Source organism: Amblyomma mixtum, chromosome 2, assembly GCF_055824585.1.
Source record: "Amblyomma mixtum isolate Tamu chromosome 2, ASM5582458v1, whole genome shotgun sequence".
NCBI classification, from domain to species: domain Eukaryota; kingdom Metazoa; phylum Arthropoda; class Arachnida; order Ixodida; family Ixodidae; genus Amblyomma; species Amblyomma mixtum.
Window position 1 is genome coordinate 214,091,625 of NC_143013.1, and position 27,909 is coordinate 214,119,533.

General features: G+C 49.0%; 1 protein-coding gene across 1 annotated transcript; it reads right to left on the minus strand.

The window, feature by feature from the left end:
- Window positions 1-1,112: 1,112 nt before the first annotated feature.
- Window positions 1,113-27,909, minus strand: LOC149362516 (E3 ubiquitin-protein ligase MARCHF2-like). Its single transcript, XM_089569731.1, has 4 exons — window positions 27,456-27,909; window positions 22,726-22,835; window positions 4,961-5,184; window positions 1,113-1,275 (listed from the first exon to the last, which is right to left on the minus strand). Exons 1-4 carry the CDS (start codon window positions 27,907-27,909, stop codon window positions 1,113-1,115), a joined length of 951 nt encoding a protein of 316 aa, XP_089425857.1.

Here is a 27,909-nt window from a genome sequence, read left to right on the forward strand (position 1 = left end):
GACTACTGGAAAACACTGCCTCTTACGAGCCCTTTAGTATAGGGAACAAAGTGGGACGTATGTGTCTCATTGTCCCACAGAGGGTTATATTATAGTATATTTTCAATACTGACTTACGGCGTTAAAGCTGGTTGGTTAACGAAAATGCATGTCATTTTTTGGCAATGTAGCGAGGAAAGAAAAAGCCTGGTTTATTGAGCAATCTGGGGTTAATAACTGCTTAGTGAAAATGGAGGGAATGGACTTGTCCGGGGGATGTGATACGCAGAAGAGGCAACCTATGATCCGTTACGACAAAATAGTGGATCGGAAGGAAAAAAACTTTCCCGAGACAGCAGCTCGTAGAGTGGGCAGGTAACTAAGGCACATTGCTGGGAAAACGTAGCAGGGGCTGGAGCAGAGGGATAAATGGAAATAACTGCATGACTCCTGTGTCCTGCAATTGATGCGAGCAGAGTTTACGATGAGGTCCGATTGATTCTATTATTGGGAGCGCTCATTCTCATGTTATGGTTCTGTGCTTACTTAGCAATATTCGCTACGAAGAAGGCGCTAACTTTTTGTTACGACATACAACGCCAGCACTTATGGAAACGCTATGGACTCTGAAGGAAGCGACCGTATAGCTAGCACTAAAAAGCAGATCAATCGCACAAGCTGACGATGTGCCATGCCACACAAGGTAGAAAGGAAAAAAAGCACAGCCTTCGTTTTGACAGGCGTCACCATATTGGTGACCTTTCTCTCGTAAACTGAAAACGCTCTCAGCGCACTCGTAGCACCGCTAGTACGAAGTAAAAATAACGCCAGTCAAGAGAACAAGTAGCAACCGGCCCACAGGCTCTTATGATCTTGTTGATTCCTTGTACACGGCTAACTATTCACTATGTTGAACGATGTCGGTTCAAACCAATCCTTCTAGAACCACTCCAAAATGCAGCTAGTCCATGACGGTGTTTCTTAGGACAGTCATCTATGGAATGATAGATTGCCAAGGTGTAGATGAGGCTCTGGAAGACGGCTGCTAGACGCTTTGCTATTGCGTCGGCCTGGACACCTAGAAAACAGTTTTTTTTCTCTCGCTCCGTGACAGCCCCCCACCACCGTCTTTATTAAGCAACCAAAGCCGTCGGCGTCATGGTGCCACTGGACAAGATGGGAGTGCGGGGGCCACACAAAGTCTTCCAGATGCCTCCCCTGCTGTCGCTTTCACTGACCACAAGTTTGAGCGAAGTGTTCTTCTGGTGCCACTCCTTGAGCGCATCGAAGGCGTACCTGCAACAAACGGGCATGGGTTGCAGTGGGGATTTTTTCGCGAAGGTAATCGTTACGCAGGCTGTGTGCTCGTGGTTATATAAAACCAAGGTGAAAGGAAATCGAGAATGACCGACAGAGATAATTGCTTTGCTTTTAGCATAATATTAAGCTCTCAGCTGATCGTCCAATTGCCGATGCCAGCCAGGCATTCCAGGAGGATGGGGATGGGTGAGGAAAAGGTGCTACATGTCGACACTGGCAGGGGTGATGAGGGTTTTGTGAAGCTTGTGAGAGCGATGTACAATGATGTCTGCATGGGGCAAATTTAGGTGCGTAAAGTACAGCCTAAGATGCTAGCAGATGTTCCGGATACTGGGTTTGTGTACTAATATGCCTCCGCCCTCGTCTGTTGTGATGGGAAAGCTCTAACAAACACAGATAATTTTGGAAAAAAAAAGTATATCTTGATTTTTTTTTGTTCAAAGCGGTGGGAATAATTAAACCAAAACGAGAGATGGTCTTCAGGGCTCCTAAAAGAAGTATTGAAGCATTATTACAGTGGATATTTACAGAGTGGAGGACGACTGCGTGAAAAAAAAAGCGAATAAGGGCGCTTCATTTATATCGTGCTTTAGTTCAAAAATAAAAAAAAGTTAGCGTCGAGCCGTTACATCATGCTTACCTTTAAGCGACAAATGTTGCACAGTTCTGTTCTACATGAGAATGCAGCTACGTATGACGAAAAATGTAAATGTGAATCTTCTGATCTGCTGCTATTTCCTCGTTACCCCATATCTCTGCCTAAGAACACTGCTTCCTCAACAGAAAAATGAGACCGTGGGCTCTTCTCGTCTCGGTAACATTACCGCACTTGCTATTTCTCATTTCTGAAAAAGAAATTCATAACCTCGAAGTGCTAAGCCTGGGAATAATGAAGAAACACAGTGCGATTACATCTGAGTACCATTATTCACTGCAGTGTGTGCAGCCCCCACAGTATAGTTCCTTTTATTTTAAAAATATTTTTTACTAGAGTTTGCCACATAGCCTTCTTATACTCAACTGCGGAGAGTCGCCCGCTTATCATCTGCAATTGACGGCAGCTCAAAGACTTCAAGTCAGTACAGGATCTTAGCAATAAAGCTGTTCCATAGATGCGTATATTGTTTCTGTCAGTCTCTCATCAGGCATCTTCTGGCACTCTGGTGCAGTCGGCTCAGCAGACATATCACAAGCTGCCTCCTAAATGCGGCAATGTACGGGAGAGCCCCCCGCACGCCGGGCATGTTCCGCCAGGAACGTCGTAGCAGTGACCGGGTAGTTCGAGGTCTTGACGGCCGCGCCGCGCAACCTTGGAGAAGGGTTCAGTATCTCGGGTGCCTCCCGCGGAACCATTCGTCCGCCGTCCACCAAACGTGACCCTGCTAAGACCACCTCGAGCACGAATATACAACTACGACTACAACTATACGACTATACACCGTCATTAATACGCGCCCGAAAGTGGCAGTCTTTGGGAAGCCAAGCTATACGCGTATGACATATATGTTAGCAAGAATCTGTGAAAGACTGTTGGGTGTCAAACTTTACGCCTACCGTCGTTTAAATTATCTTCATACTCTTGTTTTTAGTATCATCCGAATATTTGCGGTATAAAACCTTGTTCGGAAATATCGGGAATTGGTTCTGGAATTTTTCGGAAATATTACATCTCGGCTCGGATGTGCGGTGACAGAGAATTACCGGTGCAGAGTTCCAAATCTCGCGGGCTGTTTAGCCAGTTCATTGCTAACAATTCTTGAACGGCCATGAATTCACTGCAGTGTGACGCAGCTGGACGAAGGAGTAAGGCCGCATCGTTGAGATCTTCTCATAGGTCTGAAGGTAGGGTACCATTTTAGACAAAGCGGAAGGCGGCTTTGAAGTATAGACTATGCATCTGGAGTGTTGTCTTACTTTTGGGAAGGTCTGTGTGGGAAAGGACTACAGGGGCAGCTAGAAAGTGATGGTTTTGGGGGAATAGAGGCAGTGGCCACAGGTGCAGGTTTCATGAGTAGAGACTGGGGTATATAGAATGTATATTGTCACCGAGAGCCGGCAGAGCTCTAGCAGAAAGGGTTGACGGGCACACCAGGAAGACGAGGAAGACCTGCGGGTGCTATCTTGCCAGATGGCGGCGGCAGTAAATGGCCAACAGTGTGGCATTATGCTTGAGAGCAGAGGTAGTGTGTGGGGGCGCTTCGGTACATGCCATCGGGTATGCGGAGAAGGGAGCGTTGTGATGATGAGCCTCACCTTGTCGCCTTTCCTCGTGAAGAACGGGCAACAGGAGATTCAGAATGGGGGAGATACAAAGGTTGGAAGGGAGGTGCGCCGGCGGGATGTGGAATAGGCGGTTGATGTTCGCGATGTCAGCTTCTGCCATATCTTTAGCAGTCATGAAGGGTGCCGGACAGGCGTGCAAGTTGGCGATTCAAGTGGAGTTTGAAAAGGAATCGGAGAGGAAGGGAGATACTGTTGCCGTACACATGTCGGTGAACACCAGCCGCAGACGCAACAGCCGTCGTGATCATCACCAGAGGCACATTTTTGCAGTTTATTGCGCTGGTACAGTCTAGATACCGAACAACTAATTCGGCGGCATACACATCCTTCTGTGATAGGGCTTCCACTGTTGTACTGTGACAGAAGCTGGAAACCTATCGGGTTAGATTGTGAACAGCTTAGAGGAGAATGACTTTGTTGACAGGATATGTCACTGCGTAATTATGTACTCTAGGGTAAAATAAAACGATAACTTTGGCATATTTATGTTTCTCAAAAGCGCATGTCCTAAATCCGAACAGCGTATAGAAGGGTCCCTTTCGGTGGTGACATTCCAATCGCCACGTGCGGTACTCTCATGAACTTTCCCTTTTCGCGCAGATTTTGGACATAGGTCTTGTGAACGTGCAGTCAACAGTGTACTAGAATGACGCGGAATGGGAAAAATTCAAGTAGAATTCTTGACTTTGCGGATTCAGGCCAAATATATCGCTACCGTGCGCTCCGAATCGCTATCAATGACCTCTATTAATCGCTGCCTCATTATTTGTCACTGAGTTGTGTCGAAAAATGCATTAACTTTTTTGTAAGTCTGCAGTTTCAAAACACGGCATGGATTGCAGCAAGAGAGTTCTAGGGATCACAACGATAATCGACCTGACTACGCTCACTGCACGACAAAGGCCTCTTCCATATCTCTCCAATTGACCCTGTCCTGTGCCAGCGGCGGCCACACCCTATCCCCGCAAGCTTTTGAATCTCATCCGCCCACTAGATGGGCACCAAAAGCGAAAAAGCACATATGTGTCATGGTGAGGCTACGAAGAACTCGGGTAAGCTCGTAGGAGCGCCGCGCCTGCGGCAGGCAATGGGAGGAAGGCTCTCGCGATACCCTCCTTTTTTAACGGCAAACACCCTCTAGATAGGTCCACTGGTGACCACCCACCGCTCACGTCAAACGCTCCTCCTTCGACGGTAACCACCTTCGGCGTGGTTTCCATGGCAACGCTCTACCCGGTTACGCCGTAGGCTACAACATAGAACTAGTACAGCCCGAAAACCAGGAACGGTCACTTCACAGCTGTCTCCATAACAGCCACACTAATGTTCCTGATAAGCCTAGGGCTGTTTCATGCCTAATTAGATTTCTTGGACTCACATGAAGCTGAGGAAAGGGAAGTAGTGCCAGAGCACGTTCTGCACGGCGAGCAGCACGATGACTATCGGGGCGATCTGGTCCCCGATGCGGCTCGGAAGCCGCAGGGCGTAGAGCCAAGCCAGCGAGAAGATGAAGGCGATGCTCGCCGAAAACAGGGTGCCCAGGGCCAGGTAGCCGAGCACGCGGCGACGGGCCTTGGAGTCACCCAGAAGCCGCCACGTGGACTGCAATGGGAACGGAGGTGCAGTCGCTGTGTCAGCTTGCGTAGCCGACAGTGCTGAGCTCAGCGGAGAATGCTCTCCGATTCTCTTCACCAAGAACTATGCATCGTTACTCGGTCATCATTGCCCCACTCGAGGGAAGGGTGGGCCATAATGACACGGCTTTGCAAGAGGAGCGTGTTTAATAACGCCCCAGTTTAAAACTATTCAAATAAGAGCTGGTATTGTGCTACGGAAATCACAAAGGGGGAAAAAAACGAGCGCTTGATGTCTGTGAAGTTCTCGTCTATTTTGCCTCTGTGTTTTCTACAGCGCATTTGATCCCCTTGGCCTTATATGTGGTTAGGTCATGAGTAGTAGTAAAGGTAAACATGAAACAGTTTCGCAATAATGGTGACATAGTTGTGCCTAATTAATACTTGATGAGATAGGAAGTGTGGGCACTATTATGAGAGAACCAGTGGCATTGTGGCTAACTCTTGGTCCTAGATATACAAGGCGTTTAAGCCTTGCTGTAATTTCTCAAAGTAGGCTTAGAGCGGGGCTTTTCGGCTCAACACTGTCAGTAGTATAGTGCATCAGAATACCGCTAAGACACCCTAACTGGCAGACTGGCCAACTGTAGTAAACTTTTTAACTCTCACCGTTAGCCTCTTTACTTACTGAGAGGCGTGTAGCTCACCGTAAGTAATATCCGTACCAGTAATTAGAATCTCAAAAACGCGATTACCATCGCCCCGAAACTCTAAATTTAAGCTATTTCTCGCGCCATTCGAGAATTGCACCCCTGCGGAGAACGAACAGCGACGTTAATCAAATTGCGCCACTCCGTGGTGCACGTAGTGCATAATAACTGCCCCGCCCACCCTGGAGTAGCGAAGTGGTGAACACAGTGGTGAGTAGCGAAGTGGTGAGTGGTGAGCACAGCAGAGAGGGCGCGGTACATTGTCACGTGGCACGTGCGCCACAAAGTAACGCAATTTGATGGACGTCACTGTTCGCTCTCCGGAAATCCGAGTAACGGCTCATATTTGTGTAGCCTCCGGACGACGTTAATGGCGTTTTAAAATTCCTCAAAGCGATATAGACAGTACTTAGGGAGGGCAACACGCCTCCAATTAAATAACGGGAATTGTAGTAACGATTAAATATTAGCGCGTCCTGGTTGTATTCTGATGCACTACACTCCTGAAAATGCCATGGCGAAAATGTGCGCTTGTCGCTTAAAAAGCCAATTGTTTAATAATTGCAGAAAGTCTTAAGCAGAACACCCTTTATTTTTGAACGGATTGTTATTAGAGCTTGCAGAGTCTAATTGCGACACAGGTGCTCAGGACAAACCATATTTGCTACGTTTGGGGTGTAGTTAAACAAAAAAACGCATATTTACTTGGGCGTTATCACTGCCTGTCTTAAAATGGGCGTAAGAAGGGGACAAAAGTAAAGCACTATATAGTTGTCAATGCGCCTTGCAGATAAAATTTCAGCAAATGTTTCACTTCAAGGACGTTCTTGATGTAAATTACAATGAGGCTGAGTTAGTCGACGGGCGTTTCGTTTCAGTAACCTTTTTGCGGTGAAGTTCTAGGGGTGGGTGGTGGAGGGTTAACGCCCCAAAGCAACTCAGGCTATGAGGGACGCTGTAGTGAAGGGTTCCGGATAATTTCGATAATCCGAGGTTGTTTATATGTACTGACATCGCACAGTATACGGGCCTCTAGTCGCCTCCATCGAAATGCGACCGCCGCGGCCGTGATCGAACCCGCGTCTTTATGATCAGCAGCCGAGCACGTTAACCGCCAAGCCACAGTGACCGGCTAGTTTAGGTTTTAAATGTAATAAAAAATACGCCTCTGAACAGCACGAAATAACAACTGAATTTAATAAATACCTTAATAAGACTCGAAGTCTTGCCCCCTCACTTGAAATAGGTTCCGCAATCCCTGAGCGCACTGTAGATGCGCGTAGAACGTATAGTCTGCATCACCCACGTGTACAGCGCTGCAGTTGCGTAATAGCCTCCAAATAAAGCGACAGCTCCCCGCAGTTACCAGGCTCTTGAAGCGACGAGCGCGTTTAGGCAGACTTGCGTAGACGTACAAGCCAGGTCGGAAGTAGTATTTTATCTGGACTCCATCAGCTCCTAATTTAAGTTATTGTTGACTGGTACTCAGTGACCTGCAGAGGGGCGACGCAGGTCTTATGCTGTCCGAGCGCTGCCTGCATCTGCACTGGGCAGTAGTTTCGCTTTTAACCACGTTTTTACCACGTTTCTACTGCTTTCGTATTATAAGCTTTGCCCAGGCGGCACACAGGCAGTCACCGACTGCGTCTCTTAATTGATTGAAGTTTCTCACAAAGGTCCCCAGGAAGGTTATAGTTCTTTTCTTGTAACAGTCACGGATGTTGATGTTGCTCCGCAGAATTTCCAAACGTTTAAAGAGCTCTCTCTTTTGTGCCATGCAGCATGCGCACAGGCGGATGCTAATGAGTAATTACTCCCTAACACAACTCGGTGATGTGCATTCGATGTGCATTCGTGCGCGTTTTCAAAGAATGCAGTTAATGACCAGTTGGCATTATGAATTGTGTAATCTGAAATAGTTTCCTCCTCTTAATTATTATCTTAACGTTGTTCTCTGCAACATTGTCTTCTGTGCTGCATTTTTGCATTTCAATCTCAAAAATTCCTGCGGCACTTCACTGTACACTTCTATTAACTTCGCTACTATCTTTGTGTTCCTTTATATTTTATTTTAAAGTATTTTGCAGGATTGTTTACATTTTTATTCCAGCTTACTTTTGTCCTCGGCATTACATCTACGGATTAGTTGCAATCGAACTCCACTGATTTTATAACGAGACGTACCACCTGCGGTTTCGTACCATGGGGTCTATTCTTCTATTTTTGGCTGGTAGAGGTAGGGAAATCCCCCTAAACATCTTCTGCCACCACCCACGGTGGGTATAGGTGGAGGCTTCACACAGACGCCGACGCCAGACAGTTTTAATCTTCACAGCCATCCGAATGCTATCACATTAAAGTGCTACGCGCGCCTGCAGGCTAAACGATGAAATCATGTGGCGAAGTTCTCGCCGTGAAGCCATCCGACAAGAAACGTCATCACCTCCGCTACTGGCGAATGAGTCGTAAGTTACCACGTACACGATAACGAATCCAATTATGGGCCCTACCATTTTAACGTGTTAACTTCCAGGCTATCGTTCTGAAGAAAATCCGGCCTCGTCATTGTCGTCAGCGCCATTGTAGGCTTTGTGAGCAAATACCCAGAGAAGCAACCTAGATTGGCAGCCTAGGTCACGTGGCCTTGTGGCGTCACCCCAACCTGCCCTCCGGATTGCGAGCTAACTGCGCCGCAGCTGGTGGCAGTTAAATTAATCATTGGTTGCTCCAGAAGAGTAACCTGTGTCGCAGAAACACCACCGGTGGCAGCGCCTGCCATCGCAGGGCAGTGGTGCATAGCTTATTCGTTCCACCAGTGCACCAGAATTGGTATGACGACTACTAGGGATCTATGTATGTAAAGTACGACTACTAGGGATCTATGAATGTAAGGTAGAAAATTACCAATTCCGCATATATGAACACATTAACACATTAACTGTATGGCGACAAGCTCTTAAGGTGCTGCTTATGTATTCACTCCAGTTTTTTCCTTCAAAGTCGCAGGAAGAGCGGATACGATGCAAAATATACGGGCAGTCCCGCGCACTGCTTGAGAGGAACAACCTTCACTCTCTGCTGGCTGGTGTGAAAACAGCATCGTTCGTCATTCTTTCATTCGTAGCATGAGAGAAACTGACCGTTAAACAAGCTCTATTCAGCCGCTGCGGAAGTAAAAACTCTGTGCCAAGCAAGAAGAGCTGAGGTGAACGCAGCAAGCCACTGCTCAATAAAGACTTCAGATATCTCCCAGCAAGCAATAATTGACTTTGAAGCCGAAAGAGCAATAGACGCAATTTGGTGCATACTCATGATCCGTAACATGCCGACACGGTACAAGTTCGACCAATGCGAAATGCAAAAGTAGACAGCCGTGTGCTTGATCTTGCTGTCATCACTATCGCCATCCTCTATACACCCACTGCAAGGCAAAGGCCTCTCTAATATGTCTTCAGTCAAGCTGTAAATTAAGCTAAGGAGAACGTAGCGAGCTATAGAAAGGAAAATAACAGGTGTAACGTTAAGACACTGGAAGATGGCAGAGTGGGTAAGGGAACAAATGCGGGTCAATGGCATCTTAGTCGAAATCAAGAGGAAGAAATGGGCTTGGGCAGGACATGTAATGCTAAGGCAATATAACCGTTGGTCCTTAAGGGTGACGGAGTGGATTCCAAGAGAAGGCAAGCGTAACAGGGGGCGGTAGAAAGATAGGTGGGCGGATGAGGTTAACAAGTTTGCGGAGATACAGTGGCCGCAGGTTGATCGAAAGACAGACATGGGAGAGGCTGTTGCCCGGCAGTTGGCGTAGTCAGGCTGGTGATGATATTTATGAAGCTATGAGTGCATTTTAACGTATAGTGGGCGGGTGTAATGCCAAATCTCCACTGCTCCAACAGCACAGACTGAATAGTTACAAGTGAATAATCAAGTTAATGGCAAGACAACTAAACAGCGGACCAAGGTTTTTGCGTATTCGCTATAAACAAGATTCTTTCGACCAATGTCGGAGCTCCTGCTGCGGTGGGATTCGAAAGTTGATACCGGTTGAGATAAACCTTTATGTGCCTCCTTTCAGTTGTGTCTCGTCTGTGTTATGTCTGTGTGTCTCGTCTCTCCTTCGCCCCTTGTCTCCTAGCGCTGCACGCGCAGGATGTCAAAACAACTTGCCCAGCAACACACCCCACTAAAGAGAAATAACAAACTGATAAGATGTACAGGTTGCCGCTCGAGACCAGTACTGTCGTTTATTTGCGCGGAAATATGGGTGAGTTGCCGAGAAAACAGGACAGTCCCGAAACTCTTGCAGATTCAAGCCCCCTGCGAAAAACAAAATTGCCGACGATTACGTTAGTTCCTAATGCAAGACTTATGAACAGCTCATCAGCTGTTTTAACTTTTAAATAGACTGAGGAAAAGTATTCAAACAAGACAACTATCTACAGTTACAGACAACTTGTTATTTTTCACACACTTCCCTTCAAGAAACATTCCACTAACAGTTCATGATTTCCATGAAGGAAGCTTTGTGGTCGGAGAAATAGATGCATATATGCTCGACTTGCTGCATCAATGCCTGGTTCTCAAAGACTAGGCCTGTACAAGTATTTCGCGAGGTTAAAGAGTCCTTCTTTGGCACCAGGCGCCGTACAGCCATTACGCGAGCCATACTAGCCCTGGATATTCATAAGGCTTTTGAAACAATAAGCGATGACCATATCATCACGACATTAGCCACCACGGGATGCGGCACCCGCTTATGGCCATATATTCGGGCCTTCCTTCAGGGACGCACGGCAGAACTCCACCTTGGGGATATTGCCTCCCAGCCTTTCCCCCTGCCTAACTGGGGTACCCCACAAGGGGCGGTTCTGTCACCTTTACTTTTTAACATTGCCCTAGCACCACTGGCAAAGGCCCTTGCTGCTATCCCAGGGCTGCACACAGCCATATACGCAGATGATATAACCCTCTGGACAACGGGAGGATCCCTTGGAAGAGCCCACGATATCATGCAATCTGCCATAGACATCACCACCACTCATTTAGCAAACACAGGCCTCCGTTGCTCTCCAAATAAATAGGAACTCCTGCAACTGAAGCCCCTCCCCAGTGACCCTCAGATCGAACTACACATGTACGGCAATCCAGTGCCAATTGTGCCTCAGGTGAAGATTCTCGGCCTTCTCATTAGCAACACACTCGATGCAACCACCACCCTTCAGCTCTTGCAAAAACAGACCAAACAGGTCGCTGCACTTATCAGGCGGGTGGAAGCACGCAATCATGGGCTGTCTGAACGGGAGACCCTCAATATGACAAATGCACTAATCAATAGCCGCATTATATACCACCTCCCATACCACATACTCACTCAGCGGCAAACACAGCAGGCAGACATCCTAATACGCACGGCTGTCACCTCCGCCCTACGGCTTCCACGGACGGTTAGCACGAAACGTCTCCTGGCCACTGGCACCCACAATACAGTGACCGAATTAATAGAGGCTGAACGCATCAACCAATTAGCCCGCCTGAGTCGCACAGAAACAGGACAACGCCTACTGCGACAGCTACGTCTCAATCCACCCATTCCCACCCCAACAAGTCCTACACCTTACATGATCTCCCTGCGCACTCAGGATCACATATATCAGAAGTCCCAACCGCGCAATATGAGCGCTAGTCTCCATTAGGGTAGGCGGCAGGCACGAGCGAGCTATTACACGAAAACATACAGCAACCGCTGCGATATCGTTTATGTCGACGCGGCAGAAAATTCGAAACCAGGATATTTCACGGAAGTCGCAGCCTATGAAGACGGCACAGTGGGGGCCGCCGCCACTATCCGGACTAATTCGCCTGCAGAAGCGGAAGGAGCCGCCATCGCACTTGCTCTGGCCCACTCCACCATTGACAAAATTGTAACCGAAATTTGCACAGATTCCCAGGCCGCCTACCGCCACTACCTAAAGGGGGTGGCGACGCCGTCAACACATCGTATTCTTGCCACAGTCACCTCTCTCGACCGAACGGTTACTCTGTTGTGGGTCCCTGGGCATGCCTCGATCCCCGGTAATGAGCGCGATCATGCGCTGGCCCGAGAACTCTCCTCCCGGACCCCGGATGATCAGACACTCAACCCTACGAAAGAGGCTACATCGGCCCTGTATACATATCATCAAATTACAACATTCTACAAACTCAGCCGCATGACACTGCCACCACCCCAACATGTCCAGAGAAGACCATAGCGGTCGCCGCCAGGCGCGCGCGGAAGCGTTGGCGCGATACTATGGTAACCAACAACATGTGTATTACGTGGACGTTGCCGGCCCACACCACGGGGTGTGGTACACGGCCGCAGTCGTACACAACACAAACACAGTCAACGGGCTCACTTTCAAAGCCTACAGCGCAACACACGCGGAGGAGATTGCCATTTCTCTTGCTCTCACTACTCCCAAGTCGAAACACATCATCACCGACTCGCGAGGGGCCTGTCGGAACTACGAGTTGGGCTGGGCTCCCCCCCTTGCCTGGCGCATACTGGAATATAGCTGTCGATCTGAAGATCCAACTCCACGCAACCTGATTTGGGCCCCCGGTCACCAAGGACTCCAGGGAAACGAACAGGCCTATCAGGCCGCCCGCGCACTCTCTCCCCGGGCTATCTCCCTGTCCTTGGAAGGGTACTCCCAATCAGACAATCTGGCCATTACATTCAAACAAATCACCGATTACTACAAGGAGGAGCACCGGCGCTACCCGGCCCCTTGTAAGGGTCTGGATCGCGCTGACGAGCGCCTCCTCATCAAAATTCTTACTAACACTGTACTGTGCCCGGCGGTGCTTAAACATTTCAATACAATCTTTGATGGCGCGTGCCAGTTCTGTGGGGAGGTGGCTGACATCTTCCACATGGTTTGGGCGTGTCAGTCAAGCCCATCTATCCCCCCCAACCCCAACCCCACCAGAGAGGACTGGGAGGCGGCCCTGCTCGGCTGTCAGGACCTAAAGACCCAAAAGGCCTTGGTTCACCGGACGCGGGCGGCGTTGCTTGCCAATGGGGCCCCGGAATAGGGGCTCCACCTAGTATTGTTAGGGGAAGGGCCAATAGGGCCTACCCCAATCACCTCTCTGTAAATATTTATTGCATTATAAATGTTTTTCACCACCACCACCCCACAGTACCTTGTCGCCCTCATCCAGCGCCACATGGCGACAATTACAGACAGGCTGTTTTATTTCCCCCCACCGTCTCTCATGCTTTCACCCCACCTTTCCCCCTGATTGTACCACCTGTGGCGTGCCCAGATCCACACTTTTCCACTACCTTTGGGAATGTCCTTCCCCAAAGGCAGTACCCCCCATCCCCAATCCCACTCATTCTTCCTGGGAGGCTGCTTTACGCACCGCTCAGCCCGCCGGCCAGAAATGGCTGGTGGATCGGGCTTTACGTGAAGCGCAAGCCCGTGGACTCCTGGACCAGTAGGGGACCACCCTGGAAGATTTTTTTTTTGTGTAATAAAGTTGTTTCCATCCATCCACAGCCGTGTGAGGTGTTACGAGCAAGAGGAACGAGATGTTCGTCCACATAAGTGGTAAGAAATACCTGTTTGTTTTTATAAGTGCATTAAAATCCCCACCCCCCCTGCCACACTGGCACGTGGCAGTTAATGGTTGATCGCGAGAGTTCGCTCACCGCTGTCAGCGCTAACGCATGCAGTCCACATCTCTCTCTCATCACCCCACGTACCTATAAGCGCGATTAAGGCGCGCCGCTGACCAAGGAAGCCAGTTATGCGCATTTACTTTCCTTAAAGAGATCGTAGTGTAAAACGTTGTCAACGACAACGCCAGTAACACAATGAAAACCGCCGCTTGTGGCTTCAGCGCCACATTTCTGGCACAGCGTTGTCAATGCCTGCAGCCCACATCTCTCTCTCTCATCACCTCCCCGTACATATAAGCGCGATTCGGACGTCCACTGGCTCAGGGAGACAGTTATGCCCACTTCCTTTCCTTAAAATGGCGCAATGTTGTCAGTGCCAACGCATGCAGCGCACATCTGTCAGTACCGTTACGTAGCTTAAAGCACGATTGAGGTGTCCGCAGTTCCAAGAGGGCAGTTAAACGCTTTGCTTTCCAAGCTCCCACTCCATTGCTTTCGCAGCTTAAAACGCGTCGAAGGTGTCCACTGCTGGTTACAATGGACAACTGCGACGCCGCGAAGCGCTGAAACGGGAGCCAAAGAGCTGCGCTCTGAAATTAGCTGCGGTTCAACTACTCTTCAACATGGTTAGAGAGCGAAAGCTATGCGGCTGCGGGCAGTATAGGCTGCTTCGCGTCTGTAACGTTGAGTGCGTTGCGGACACTGGATAGGCAGCGCACCCACCCTTCCACCCTGGTAGGTGGCAGTTAATGGTTGATCGTGAGTGTTTGCTCACTCAACGAACGCTGCGGCCTATTGCTGCAGGCGCTGCAGCGCCGCGTGTCTGCCACAACGTTGTCAGCGCCAACGCGTGTAGCCCACATCTCCTTCTCACCACACCACCTACTACAAAGCGTGATTCAGGCGTCCATTGACCCAGGCAGCCAGTTATGAGCACTTCCTTTCCTTAAAATCATCGAAGTCTAAAAAGTTAACCCCAACGCCAATGAGCAATGAACGACGACGGCGTTTGGCTTCAGCGCCGCGTTTCTGGCACAATGTTGTCAATGCCAACGCATGCAGCACACATCTGTCACTACCGCCACGTAGCTTAAAGCACGACTGGTGTCCACTGTTCCAAGAAGGCAGTTATGCGCGTTTCCTTTGCTTTCCTAGCTCCGGCCTCATTGCTTTCGTAGCTTAAACCGCGACTAATGTGTCCACTGTTGTTGAGACTGAAGGAAGAATGAAGAGGAAATTGCACGGGCCTGCCTACTGGCTCGTGCCGAGCCACAAGCGCTGCCCCATGCAGATAGAGGAGAGTTGAACAGATATGAGAGCAAGGAGCGAAATAACAGACGCGCGTCGCAACAACCGCGGCCGCCGAAGCGTCGACGCTATCTGCAACAAAGGTGTCCCCTGTGAGAGGGGGCCAGTTATATGCGCCTTTCCTTTGATTTTGAAGGTTAAGGTCATTCAAAGGTGAAAACTAGGCACACGGCGATCGAAGCAGAAAAAAATAGGTGGGGTTCAAATACTCTTGAACCTGGTTAGAGAGCGAAAGCTACGGCGTATCGGGCAACTATACGCGGCTTGGCGTCTAACGTCGAGTGCGTTCCCGAAACTGGATAGGCAGCACGCCCACCCTGTAATCCTGGCAGGTGGCAGTTAATGGTTGATCGCTTAATCGGGAGAGTTTGATCACCAAATGAACGCTGCGGCCTATTGCTGCAGTGCCGCCTCTCTGCCACAGCGTTGTCGGCGCTAACGCATGCAGCCCACATCTCTCTCTCACCACCCCACGTATACCTCAAAGCGCGATTCAGGCGTCCACTGCCCCAGGGAGTCAGCTACGCGCACTTCCTTTCTTTAAAATCACCGGAGTCTAAAACGTTGTCAACGCCAACTCCAATGAACACAATGAGCGATGACGGGCTATGTCTTCAGTGCCGCGTTTGTGCCGCAACATTGTCAATACCAACGCATGCAGCGCACATCAGTCACTACCGCCACGTAGCTTAAAGCACGCCTAAGGTGTCCACTGTCCCAGGGAGCCAGTTATGCACCTTTGGTTTCCTCTGCTTTATCTGCTGATAACGTTGCATGGGCTTTGGTTTGGAAGGTCATTTCAAGGTCAAACTTGGGGGCACGGCGAAAGTGACTTTACTTAGCATAGTGAAGCTTTCGATTCAAAATTAGCAAATGAGTTCAAAATGAGTTGTCATTTCTGAGATGCAGTGACAATGGAGAGCTCCGACCAATCATAGGCGCCACTTCCAAATGCCGGAAACGCTACCGGAAACCGAGCACCGAAAGTCAATAGGTCAGTCGCCATGGAGACAAGCTGCAAATGCAGGATGTACCAGCCCTCCCCCCCCCCCCCCCCAGCCTCCCCCTACCACTCCTACTGAAAGGCAGATGCTCCTGCTGCATTACGTGCGGCTGCGTCTGGTTGCAACGCAGGAGTACTGTAGCGATAGGTTCAATGGGCTCAGTTGAAACTACGAAGGCTATCGAGGGCAACCGCTGACTGCAGAACAAACTGCTTATCGCGTGACGACGTCAGCTTGTGCCATTCTGTGCGCTGGCGTGAAGTATACACGTATACGCTTTGAGGAATCCCGAAAACCATGCGAGCAGCAGCGACGCTTTGAACACCCCATCGGAGTTAAAATTTCACGTGCATTGCTCATTAAATGGTGCGCTGTGCTGTTGGTTATCGCGTTTTAACTACGCGGCAAGTATGATCGCATATGATGGTGGCTTGTGTCATTGCGACTTCTACATTCGTCAGTTTTTTCCTGTGGGTTGTTACGGGAAAGGGTAAGGACACGGTATCCGGAATGCACGCATAATCTTGGCGGAGGCATATCAGCTGGTTTAAAGTTTTTCATGTAGAAGCGCGTATATCGTTAATGCTAATTTAGCTGCATATCGCACCTGTATGTTACACCTTTTCAAGCAGAATTGCAAGCAGGAAAACACGGCTGCTTGCGTTCAGCCTGGACTGGCTATTTGTGCTGCGTACACCACTGTTGTGATTTCGTGTGCTCACAGGCCTGAGCTTAAGCACCATGCTTTCCTAGATCTACACTTCACATTACACTGGCCTGGTTACAGCGACTGGCAGTGTACTGAGACTTCTCTTGCGATTTCTGCACGTCGTGTAAATACCTGGCTGTTAGCAGTTTCTCTAGTTTTCACAGCGTAACAACACAAAAACATTTTCAGAGTTGCTGAACTTGGTACCGTAGCGATAAAATCGAAAGCTGTGGGTCTATACCGGTTGTGTGCCCTCAGAACAAGCGCAACTACACAGCGGACGCATACAGGGCGCTTTTAACCATTTTCTTGGGCGGCCCTCTCTGTGCAGTACAGGATGCTTATAGCAGAAATTCGAGCGACTGTAAGATGGAAAGAGACTGGGCGTGCACGCTCGTCGCTTGCTTTTACCGGCTACACTAAAAGGACAAAAAGCCTGCGAGCCTCTGAATAATGCTCGGAAGTCTTCGGCAGTCGAGATTGGTAAAGAACGAAGAATAAATATATTTTTCTATTTCAACTTGCCCACTGTGTCCCTAAGTCCACCGTTGACAACATGTTCAGCTAAGTGATTCAATATACATGCCCTGTTCTTGGAGGGGTTGCCACCTCAGCTACTATCTCTCAAAGACCACATGTCCAACATTCTGCGATAAAAATTTACAAATTCAAAACTGTAGGATAGTGGTACAGAAATATTGAACGTAATGGCCCATTCTTACGACTTGTGGCAAACTGTTCATTCTATAGGGTTTCCATCGCTCGCACGGGGCAGTTAAGACTGCCAAGGAAACCAATGGAGAACGCTTTTGACGGAGCTTTTGACGACGCTTTTTACGTTAATTGCCAAAAGTTGCAAGCCTGCAGAATGAACATCTGCATATATATTGATGGTTATAGTGAAATGCTACAAAATTTGAAAAAAATGCGCTCATAAACTCTTTTCCATTCAAAAATGCTTTTGTCCAGAACTGCTTGATATGATCTGTTTCCCCGCATAAGCCTTGCGAATTCATAGCCTCAGCGCTCTCTTCCACATTACTACATGCAACTGAAAGGCAACAAAGGTGGCAAGGGGACATCCTTTAGAGAACAGCGGTTCGAAGTGTTGCCCATTCCTACACACTTTGAAGCATGGAAGCGTGAAGGCAAACATATGCTGTAAATTCTAGAGGCCCGTGTACTGTGCGATGTCAGTGCACGTTAAAGAGCCCCAGATGGTCGAAATTTCCCGAGCCGTTCACTACGGCGTCCCTCATAGGCTGAGTCGCTTTGAGATGTTAAACCACAATAAACAAATAAAATTTGCTGTATACACTTTGGGGTGCGTCGAAAGAAGCGCCTGAAACCATTCTCAACTAAAAGTATCACAAATTGGGGCTACTTGTTCTACTGAGTACAATGATAGAAAGAACATGCCACTTAATAACGACACTCTTTGCATACATGCACGCGAAACAAAAGTTTTTTTAAACGTTGCGACATACATGACATTTGGAATCTCGCTTTCGCTCTTCAAATGTGGCGCGATCTAGTTCACGCCCATTCTGAACAGTACTGGAGGCGCCATCTGTCTTTATATTGCGCCACTGAGGAGCTGCTCCACGAATATCTTCTGGTCATCTGTCTTCTGGACATCAATATAAATAGTGTTAGTAATGTGGCCAGAAGCGCGACGCAACTTAAATATTTTCTACTCGTCCTTGCATCAGCTTGCACCATCTTGTGTCGAGATGTATATTTTCGACAATAATAAAAAACGATTTCTGTGTGCAGTGTATATCCATTGTAGTTTTGGTATTTCGTAATATATGTCCAAATGTTGGTTTGGTTTTACGGGGTTTAACGTCCCCCAGACAATTCGAGCAATAAGAGACGCCGTAGTGTAAGGCTGTGGATAATTGAGATCACTTGGAATTCTTTACCGTGCACTGGCATCGCACAGTACACGGGCCTATAGCATTTCGCCGCCATCGAAATGCGACCTTTATGGTCGAGATCAAACCCGCGTCTTTCGGTTGAACAGCCGAGCACCATAACCACCGCGGCGGCGCACGTCCAAAGAAGTGGAAAGGGAAAGGTTGTTGAAAAAAAATTGGCTGTGGTTTAGCCCTGATTAAACCTGGAGGATTTCGAAAGCAACATCCGTATATTTTGTTGCGTGAGCTACAGTGCCCACAGTCTCGCCGTTTCGCGTGCTCTTGCACGACCATACTGCGCATGCACGAGGAGCAAGTGACGTCACTACGCACAGCTTACGTGCCTCACCGCTCACGCGCTCGCCTTCCTTTCCTTAAAATGATCGGGGTGTGAAACGTTGACAACGCCACGCTGATGAACGCAATGAACGCCGATGACGTATGACTTCCGCGCCGCGTTTCTGGCGCAACCTTGTCAATTACTGCAGCTGACATCTCTCTCTCATCACCCCACGTACCTATAAGCACGATTCAGGCATCCACTGTCTCAGGGAGCCATTATGCGCACTTCCTTTCCTTAAAATGATCGGAGTGTAAAACGTAATCAACGCCAACGACAATGAACACAACGAACGCCGACGGCTTATGGCTTCAGCGCCGTGTTTCTGGCACAACGTTGTCAATGGCAACGCATGCAGCGCACACCTGTCACTACCGCCAGTTAGCTTAAAGCATGGTTGAGGTCTCCACTGTTCCAAGAGGGCAGTTAAGCGCCTTCCCTCTGATTCAGGCGTCCACCGAGATGTGGACACCTCGGTTGGTTGCGGATGCGACTGAGAGAAGAATGAAAAGGAAAGTGCACGGGCCTGCCGACTGGCTCGAGCCGAGCCAACACCGCTGACATGTGTAGATAGAAGATAGTTGAAAGACAAGAGGAAAAAGAAAAAGTAAGAAAAGACGCGCGTCGTAACAATCGCGTCCGCCGAAGCGGACGCTGGCTCAAAAAACAGACAAGCGGCTGTAGGGCCTAGCTCCACGCCTCCTCACCTTGGAAACCTCGCCCTCACCTCACGCTACGCATATCTTGACACCAAGCCCACCTGCCCTAAATCCCGCCAATCTATGGCAATAAAGTTGTTTCTCTCTCTCTTGGCATAGCAGAGCTAAGCCAATGCCAATTTTATATACACCACGGTGGCTCAGTGGCTATGGTGCTCGGCTGCTGTCCCGAAAGACGCGGGTTCGATCCCGGCCGCAGCGGTTGAATTTCTTTGGAGGAGAAATTCGAGGCCCGTGTACTGTGCGATGTCAGTGCAGGATAAAGAACCCCAGGTGGTCGAAATTTCCGGAGCCCTCCACTACGGCGTCTCTCATAGCCTCAGTCGCTTTGGGACGTTAAACCCCATAAACCAAACCTAAACCATCATGTCTATTCTACGGGTGGTAGTTCCGTGGACTCCCCAACACATCACCGATTACTACAAGGAGGAGCACCGGCGCTACCCGGCCCCTTGTAAGGGTCTGGATCGCGCTGACGAGCGCCTCCTCATCAAAATTCTTACTAACACTGTACTGTGCCCGGCGGTGCTTAAACATTTCAATACAATCTTTGATGGCGCGTGCCAGTTCTGTGGGGAGGTGGCTGACACCTTCCACATGGTTTGGGCGTGTCAGTCAAACCCATCTATCCCCCCCAACCCCAACCCCACCAGAGAGGACTGGGAGGCGGCCCTGCTCGGCTGTCAGGACCTAAAGACCCAAAAGGCCTTGGTTCACCGGACGCGGGCGGCGTTGCTTGCCAATGGGGCCCCGGAATAGGGGCTCCACCTAGTATTGTTAGGGGAAGGGCCAATAGGGCCTACCCCAATCACCTCTCTGTAAATATTTATTGTATTATAAATGTTTTTCACCACCACCACCCCATAAACCAACCAACCATACACCACAAACCACGAGATGACGATGCGTAATCGCTACTGCGCATCAGAGAGGGAGAGAGAGACTTTCGACGAGGCGATGGAGAGCGCGAGGCGGCGGCCCCGGCGCGCCACCTGCACGCCGTGTGACGTCACCCGCTCCTCGCGCATGCGCCGCTTGGCCTTTCCAGAGCTCCGCGAAATGGCTCGGCGACTAGCGTAGTGTTACTTTCACAACAATAACAGCCCTCACTGGTCGCTAGAAGTGGCGAATAACTCCTCATCATTCGAACCAGAACTGTTTTCGCTCTGGAATACCATAGTGCAGGTGTGGCCGAACTAATGCTCGTGAGCCGCATTTGGCTCCTCGCGAGTTGGCGATAACCTGGCATGCGAACGCCTCCTTTCATTTCTGCCTCTGAAGTCAGCCGAAATTCAAGGTTCTTGCTTCTCGAATGAGTCATCACAATGCAGAAGCACTGTCAGCAATCGCTGCATGCGTGGCATTCACTGTTACCACCAGCTTTAATGCAAGGATAAAAAAAAAATGCCACGGCTCCCTTTTTAATGCGGGCGTTCAGTAAAAAGATTATTCTTTTATGGATGTTTGCATATCCCTGTCTGCCCTCCACTGCTACAGTGCGGCCTCCCTTACAGTGTGAATTCAGGTGGGTGCGGAAGCATCACTGCATGAAACACTGACTATTCGTTGCCAAAACCTCGACATACAATATTCGGAATGCCTCAGTTAGGGGCTGCACGCCCTTTCACGCAGTTTTTAAAAACTACAGAGGGCACTTGGACTACTTACGTGTTTTTTAGGCGGCATTAATTTTGTAATGAATATTTTTTCCTCCTTTCTAACGACGCACCTACTCAATAGCATACTATCGTACGGCTACTCGGTTCATTGTTATTAAGGCGGAAGCCTTTAATGCCTCATCGTTCTAAGCAGGAGCTGTCGACAGAAATGTCACGCTTTTCAATTGGTCGAAACGGTAGTGACGTCACAGTGCGCGAATTTCAAACGGGGCCAATTGTACTTTGGCTCCTAACCATGCAACCCATTAAAGGGATCGTATAGTGATGCTCCAAGTAAGTTCCACCGAGTTTAGTTATTTGCTCACTTAACCAATCAGTCTAATTAGCCTTTCTAGTCAAACCAGGCAAATAAATAAAACTGAGTAAGAAGTTGGCCGAGCTTGGGAATCGAACCCCGGTCTCCGGAGTGCGAGTCGAGCACGCTACCACTCCGCCATGCCAGCTTCTTTTTTCTTTATTGCTCGATGGATTGGAATTAACAAAGGTGCGTCTAGTGAATACGGTGTCTTCGTTCACTCTCATCTTCCTCCCTTCCCGTTACGGCGAGGTTCAGGTGTACACCGAGATATCAGAGACAGATACGTTTCCTTTCCTCAGAAACCAATTTACCAAAGAGCAAGGCGTATTTGTCCGCGTTTCAGATTGGTCCAAATTGTCGTGACGTCACCGCGCGCGAATTTTGACGGGTGTCCACCGAAATATGTGAGACAGTTACTGCGCAACTTCCTTTTCTCAAATACAATTTTCGACTAGTGTCTACTGAGATATGTGAGACAGTTAATGTGTAATTTCCTTTCCTCAAATACAATTTTCATTTTCTTCATTACAGCCCCTCTTTCTTCTTTCACTCACACTTCCTCCCTTCCTGCACAGTGCAGCTCAGGTGTCCACCGAGATGACAGAGAATGACAGCCCCATTTCCTTTCCTCAAAAAGCGTTGCGTTCAAAGGGCAACGCATCGCGCCAAACGGGTGGTGGCGTTCCTTGGACTCCGTGGCAGCGCTACAACACGCTGTCGCGTTCCACTCCGAAAGGCGAAGCTTAAGCGTCATTAATTGGCAGTTAATTAATGCACCAACAAAATGTGCAGTGAACAATCGCGTAGCAGAATGCAGCTGTCAGGCTTTCGCCTTTCACCACTTTAGCCGCTAAAGTTCCTCGTAATTTTTGACCCAGAAGCAACGCTATTTTGTGACCTGTGTGCTGCATGCTCGCTTCGCGGTCTGAAGGTGATTCGTTCAGTCCCCAGCACCTTCGCAAGAAATTTATTCCTTTGCTTATGACGTCATCGGAGGTTTTATAGACCACTTTTCCAGGTCGCCGGGTTTCGTTGCTAATGGGCCACATAAGGCTTTCGCCGTAACTGGTGCACCATTCATTTTTGTTTACCAAATAATAACTGGTTTGTTTGTCGCTAGGGAAATCAAATACGGGTTTTGCTAAGTTATCTTAGCTAATCCACTGCAGTGTCTCAAAAGAGAATAGAGAATTAAGAACCTTAGCCCTCACCTTCACCTTCTTGCGGACCGTGAACTGGTAGTGGCAGATCTGGCACCTCCCGTCCGCCGACCGCTCTATCCAGCTCTCGAGGCAGTCCTTGTGAACATACCCGATCGTGCCTGAAATGAAACGGCAGCAACCGTTTGACCAGTCAAGGAGAGCGCAACTAGGCTGCTCTTAACGATGCATATGTGCACTGGTAGATGAAACGCCATACAGTGCATTTTATAACAAGGCACGCAGCAGGGATTCTATGGTTGAAGACCTATCCACCACACTCGCTTACTGATTACGGCGTTGACCTGCTGAACACAAGTACACGAGATTTATCTCGGGTACGCACACTTAGATAATGATTAAACGCAAAAACGCCCGCGTGCTGTGCGATGCCAGTGCACGCAAAAGACCCATCGTACTATACCGATGACTGTAATGTGTTTTCCGTGAGGTAAGGTCTGCGCGCTTTGCTACATGGTTTGCAAACTGCCACCATTATAGGAAAGCACGTTACAAGGACCAACGAAGAGATTTGTGGTTCATAATAATGTGGCACAAGCGCGAAAGCTCCGCTTCAGTTTTATAGCAGACTTAGAAATAGCTAATTTTCTGAGGAGTTGAAAGGTCTTAAGGGGACAGGGTAGGCCCTATACCATCCATGTATTTTAGCCTATGTTTGTGACCCGTTTTCTCGGGATCTGTTAAGGGTTGAACGATTATATTGGTACCGTTGAAATTAGCTCTCCAAGTTCTTTGTACTGAACCAGAAGTATTATGTAATAAAAAGAGACTTTTTTGTTGTTGTTTTTAGTGAACCTACTCATTTTTCAGGCCAAAATGGCCAATGTATAGCTTGTGAAACAAAATCCCTTGAACTAATTTTTATAATTCTGGTTCAGTAGATGTCCGCCTAGGCTGTAATAATGTTGGCAAAAAATGATGTTTCTAGCTGCTGCGGTTCCAGAGAAAAAGGGGCAAACGTTGCGAAAATCGATATTTTGAGATAAATAGCTTTGAAGTGAATAAAAGCGCTTTATTCAAACTCTGCACGCTATAAATACTTGCGGATGTATCACATAAATAACCACCATCCTCGTAACCACCTCCAGAGTCAATCTTTCTCTTCTTCGTTTGCTGCCTTGCTTTTCGGGCCTCTTTTGTAACCAGCTGCGCAGCCCTGTATGCAAAGTACAGTCGTCGCTCCCAGCAGCTGCACCTTTTCCTATGCATCGTAAGGTATATACAATCCTCGCGTTGACTTCATAGAGGCCCGACGTTGTCTTTTTTGACGTCTGGAATTGATGCGAAGAAGAGCACCTTACGCAGTTGAGAGAGTAAGTGCAAGCAACTCCAGCTCTTCGTGTTGCATTTTCGAGCTGCTGAGAGTCCCCACTGCACACTTTACATGCACAGCTTTCACGATGGCACACGACAGCATGTCAGTGTCAATCAGAGCATAGCCACGGTCACAAAAACTCGCGTTTAGGTCATCCATTTGTGCTGCCGAGTGCGACAGCTTTGAAGCAGACGCGCATGCAGCGGCCGCTGCGTCCTGCATCGGAATGCGTTGCGAGGACTTGGTGCCATGAGGAACGAACGTATGACGATTGTTGTTGTTGTTGTTGTGACTGAGAGAAGGATGAAAAGGAAATTGCACGGGCCTGCTACTGGCTCGAGCCAAGCCACCACCGCTGCCAACGTGCAGATAGAGGAGAGGTAAGAGATCAGAGGAAAGACAAAAAGGCAAGAAAAGACGCGCGTCGCAGCAACAACTCCGTCCGCCGGAGCGGACGCTGCTGAAAAAATCAGATAAGCGGCCGAAGCCACGCTCGCCGAAGCGAGATCAGATACTCAACTCCAAATATGACGATTTCCCGTGAAAGCGCCGCTTTTGTAATAACTTCGTCTTCGTCATATCAGGAACGCTTAGAATATAGCCCTCAAAACAATAAAAAACCGATTTTGACCGAGAAAGCAAGCCGAAAGAGAAGCAAAACAACCCGCGTCGCGAGATATACGGGAAGCATCTGAGAATTGTTTTCGCTAAAAACGGAACTCTAGGCATTCACTGCTGTTGCCAGGCGAACAATAACCATTCTGCTAAATATAAAGAAAAGGGGCGTTTTTTTTCTATTGTTTTTTTTTTCAACCTAGGAGACGTACAGATCTCTCATAGGTGTGAAAGGAGGCGTGGTCGGTCACCACCTAGGTTTCGGAAAAGGTCAATTTTCGAGGTAAATAATTCGTGCACACGCAAGTGACCTATTGGGAATCGTGGAAGAAAGATTGGGAATTCCAAATATCGAAAAAAAGAAAAATCATTTATTTTCAAAATATTTGGCTACCCTTTAATAGGACTTTTGATAGTCAGAAAGCGGAAATTTGGTTTGGTTTATTAGGGTTTAATGTACCAAAGAGACTAGGGCTACGATGGACGCCGTAGTGAAGGGCTACGAAAATTTCGACCACCTGCGGTTCTTTAACGAGCACTCACATCGCACAGCACACGGGCCTCTAGAATTAAGCCTCCATCGAAATTCGACCGCCGCGGCCGGGATCGAACCCGCGTCTTGGGGTCAGCAGTCGAGCGCCGTAACCACTGAATGCGTCTGTAGCTGACGTAATTCTTAGCACATTGCAAGAACAACGGTATGGAAAGACGGCCAGACGTCGAATCGACGCGACTTTAATTGATGATTAAGTCGCAGTTTTTATGCCACAGCATCAGGGAATCGCCGGGTCATTTGGCTGCGTAGCGTCTCGTGCCACACCTGATGATGTCATTACTGACACATATTGTATGACAATGGCAGGCATTTCATGTCACGACTCACAATAATTTTGAGCATGACATCATCACAAGCGAAGTGACAGCGCCAAACCAGATGAGAAGCCATCGAACCGGAAATGTTCCAACAACGCCCCGACAGTTCCTTGTGTTATCGTGGCCCAGGCTGCACATTGTGCAGGCGTCAACAAATTTTAAATGCTAGATAAAATTAAGCGCGATTCTTTACCTTCAAGCTACATGCACTCGAACCCTTAATGCCCGCGGAAAAATATATCATGATTCAGTGCACCATTAAGCGGATTTCTGAACTATCACGGCCACCTCTGTATTCAGCTTCGAGGATCGGCATGGGATCCTTACTCTTCTCTCTCTATATAAACGGCCTGCCAAATGCTATGAATTACGACCCACACTGGAGGCTCAGTGGTTAAGGCCGCGTTTCGATGGAGGCGAAACGCAAAAAGCGCCCGGGTGCTGTGCGATGTCGGTGCACGTTAAAGATCCCCTGTCTGTCTGAAAAACTTCATGTCATGTATATGAAAGGGAGGAAGTTTGACGTGACTCGTAAGGGGCGACCTTCCACAATCTCTAGGTGGACTCCTCAACACAGGAGCCCATTGGTGATCGCCGCGCTTCAGGCTTTCTCCACCAGGGCCTTCTGGCACACCAGGTCAGAGCAGCCGACAAGGCTGCCTCCCATTTCTCCGGGGTGAAAATTGGTTTTTGGGAAAGGAAATGGCGCAGTATCTGTCTCACATATCTCGGTGGACAGCTGAACCGCGCCGTAAAAAAAAAGGGATTAAGGAGGGTCTAAAAGAAAGGAAGATAAGAGTAGCCGTAGTGGAGGGCTCTGGAATAATTTTCACCACTCGGGTTCCTTAAAGTGCACTGAAATCGCAGAGCATACGGGCGCCTTTTGCGTTTCGCCGCCATCGAAACGCAGCCGCCACGGTCAGGATCGCACTTGGGTACTCCACCTTCCTCATGGTTCGGGCGTGTCCATCAAACCCATCTATCCCCCCCCAACCCCAACTCCACCAGAGGACTGCGAGGCGGCCCTGCCGGGCTGTCAAGACCTAAGGCCCAAAAGGCCTTGGTTCAACGGACGCGGGCGACGTTGCTTGCCAATGGAGCCCCGGAAGAGGGGCTTCGCCTAGTTTTGTGAGGGGAAAGGGCCAACAGGGCTCTACCCCAAGCACCTCTCTGCAAAAATTTAATCGCCGATAAATGATTTTCACCACCACCGCCAGCCCAGCAGACGGGCGCCTTGGCCACTGAGCCACCGCGGCGGGTGAAAAAAAGGAAAACAGTTTTCAGTTTCAATTTTTCTGAATTACGGCCAAGCTATAAGTATGCGGATATTACAGCCCTTCTGTAAATAAACAGATAAATTGGTTTTTGAGGTAAGGAAGTGGCGCAGTATGTCTCTCACATACCTCGGTGGACACCTGAACCGCGCCGTAAGGGAAGGAAGGAAACTGAGAGTGAAAGAAAAAAGATAGAAAGAGATGCTGTAGTGGAGATCTCCAGAATAATTTGGACCACCTGGGGATCTATAACGTGCGCTGACATCGCAGAGCACACGGGCGCTTTTTGCGTTGCGCCTCCATCGAAACGCGGTCACTGCGGTCGGGTTCGAACACGGGTACTCCGGCTCGGTAGACGAGTGCCTTAACCACTGAGCCACCCAGGCTTGTAGGATAGTACAAGCGCGCATGCATTTCGAAATATGATCGCCGTTTACGGGGGTGGCACGCTAACATACCAGGTCACTTTTACATGTAACCTCCGTGGAAAGCGCCACGTTGTCCTCGACGGCTAACTGAGATGCCTTGAAAGCATTGACCTCGCATTGAGGCAGAAAGAAAAGCTCTTGTGACGCCTACCCATAAGTACTAGGATCATCTAATCAGGCAGTGAATGAAATATGCAAAAGCTTGCAGCAGCTCACCACGACAGTTGCACGGCTCCAGAAGCGGCTGCTTACGGCCGCCGAAGAAGCAGATGCGGCACATGGGTGCACCATCGCTGCTCAGGCTCAGCGAGGAGCCGGTCAACGACTCGCCCTCCAAGTCGCACACCGATGAAGTCGAGTCGTGGCAGGTGGTTGAGGAGCCAGAATCCCCCTCCAAGAAGGACCGTGATGAATCGCAGTCTTCCTTTTCGGTCGACTCGAGGTCGACGCTAACTTCCATCGCCTCATCGGTCGAGGCGGCCGAGTTCGGCGAATGAAAGGCCGCGGGCACGACCTCAGTGAGCAGGGCTTCGTCCACGTCCAAGACCACGCTCTCTTCTCTGATAGGGCTCATGACGACAACCATGTTGGAGAGAAGTCGTTCTTGCCTACTGGCCGGCCTAACTTCGGGCTTACAGTAGCGCTTGCTTGAACCCGTGTTGATCGTCAT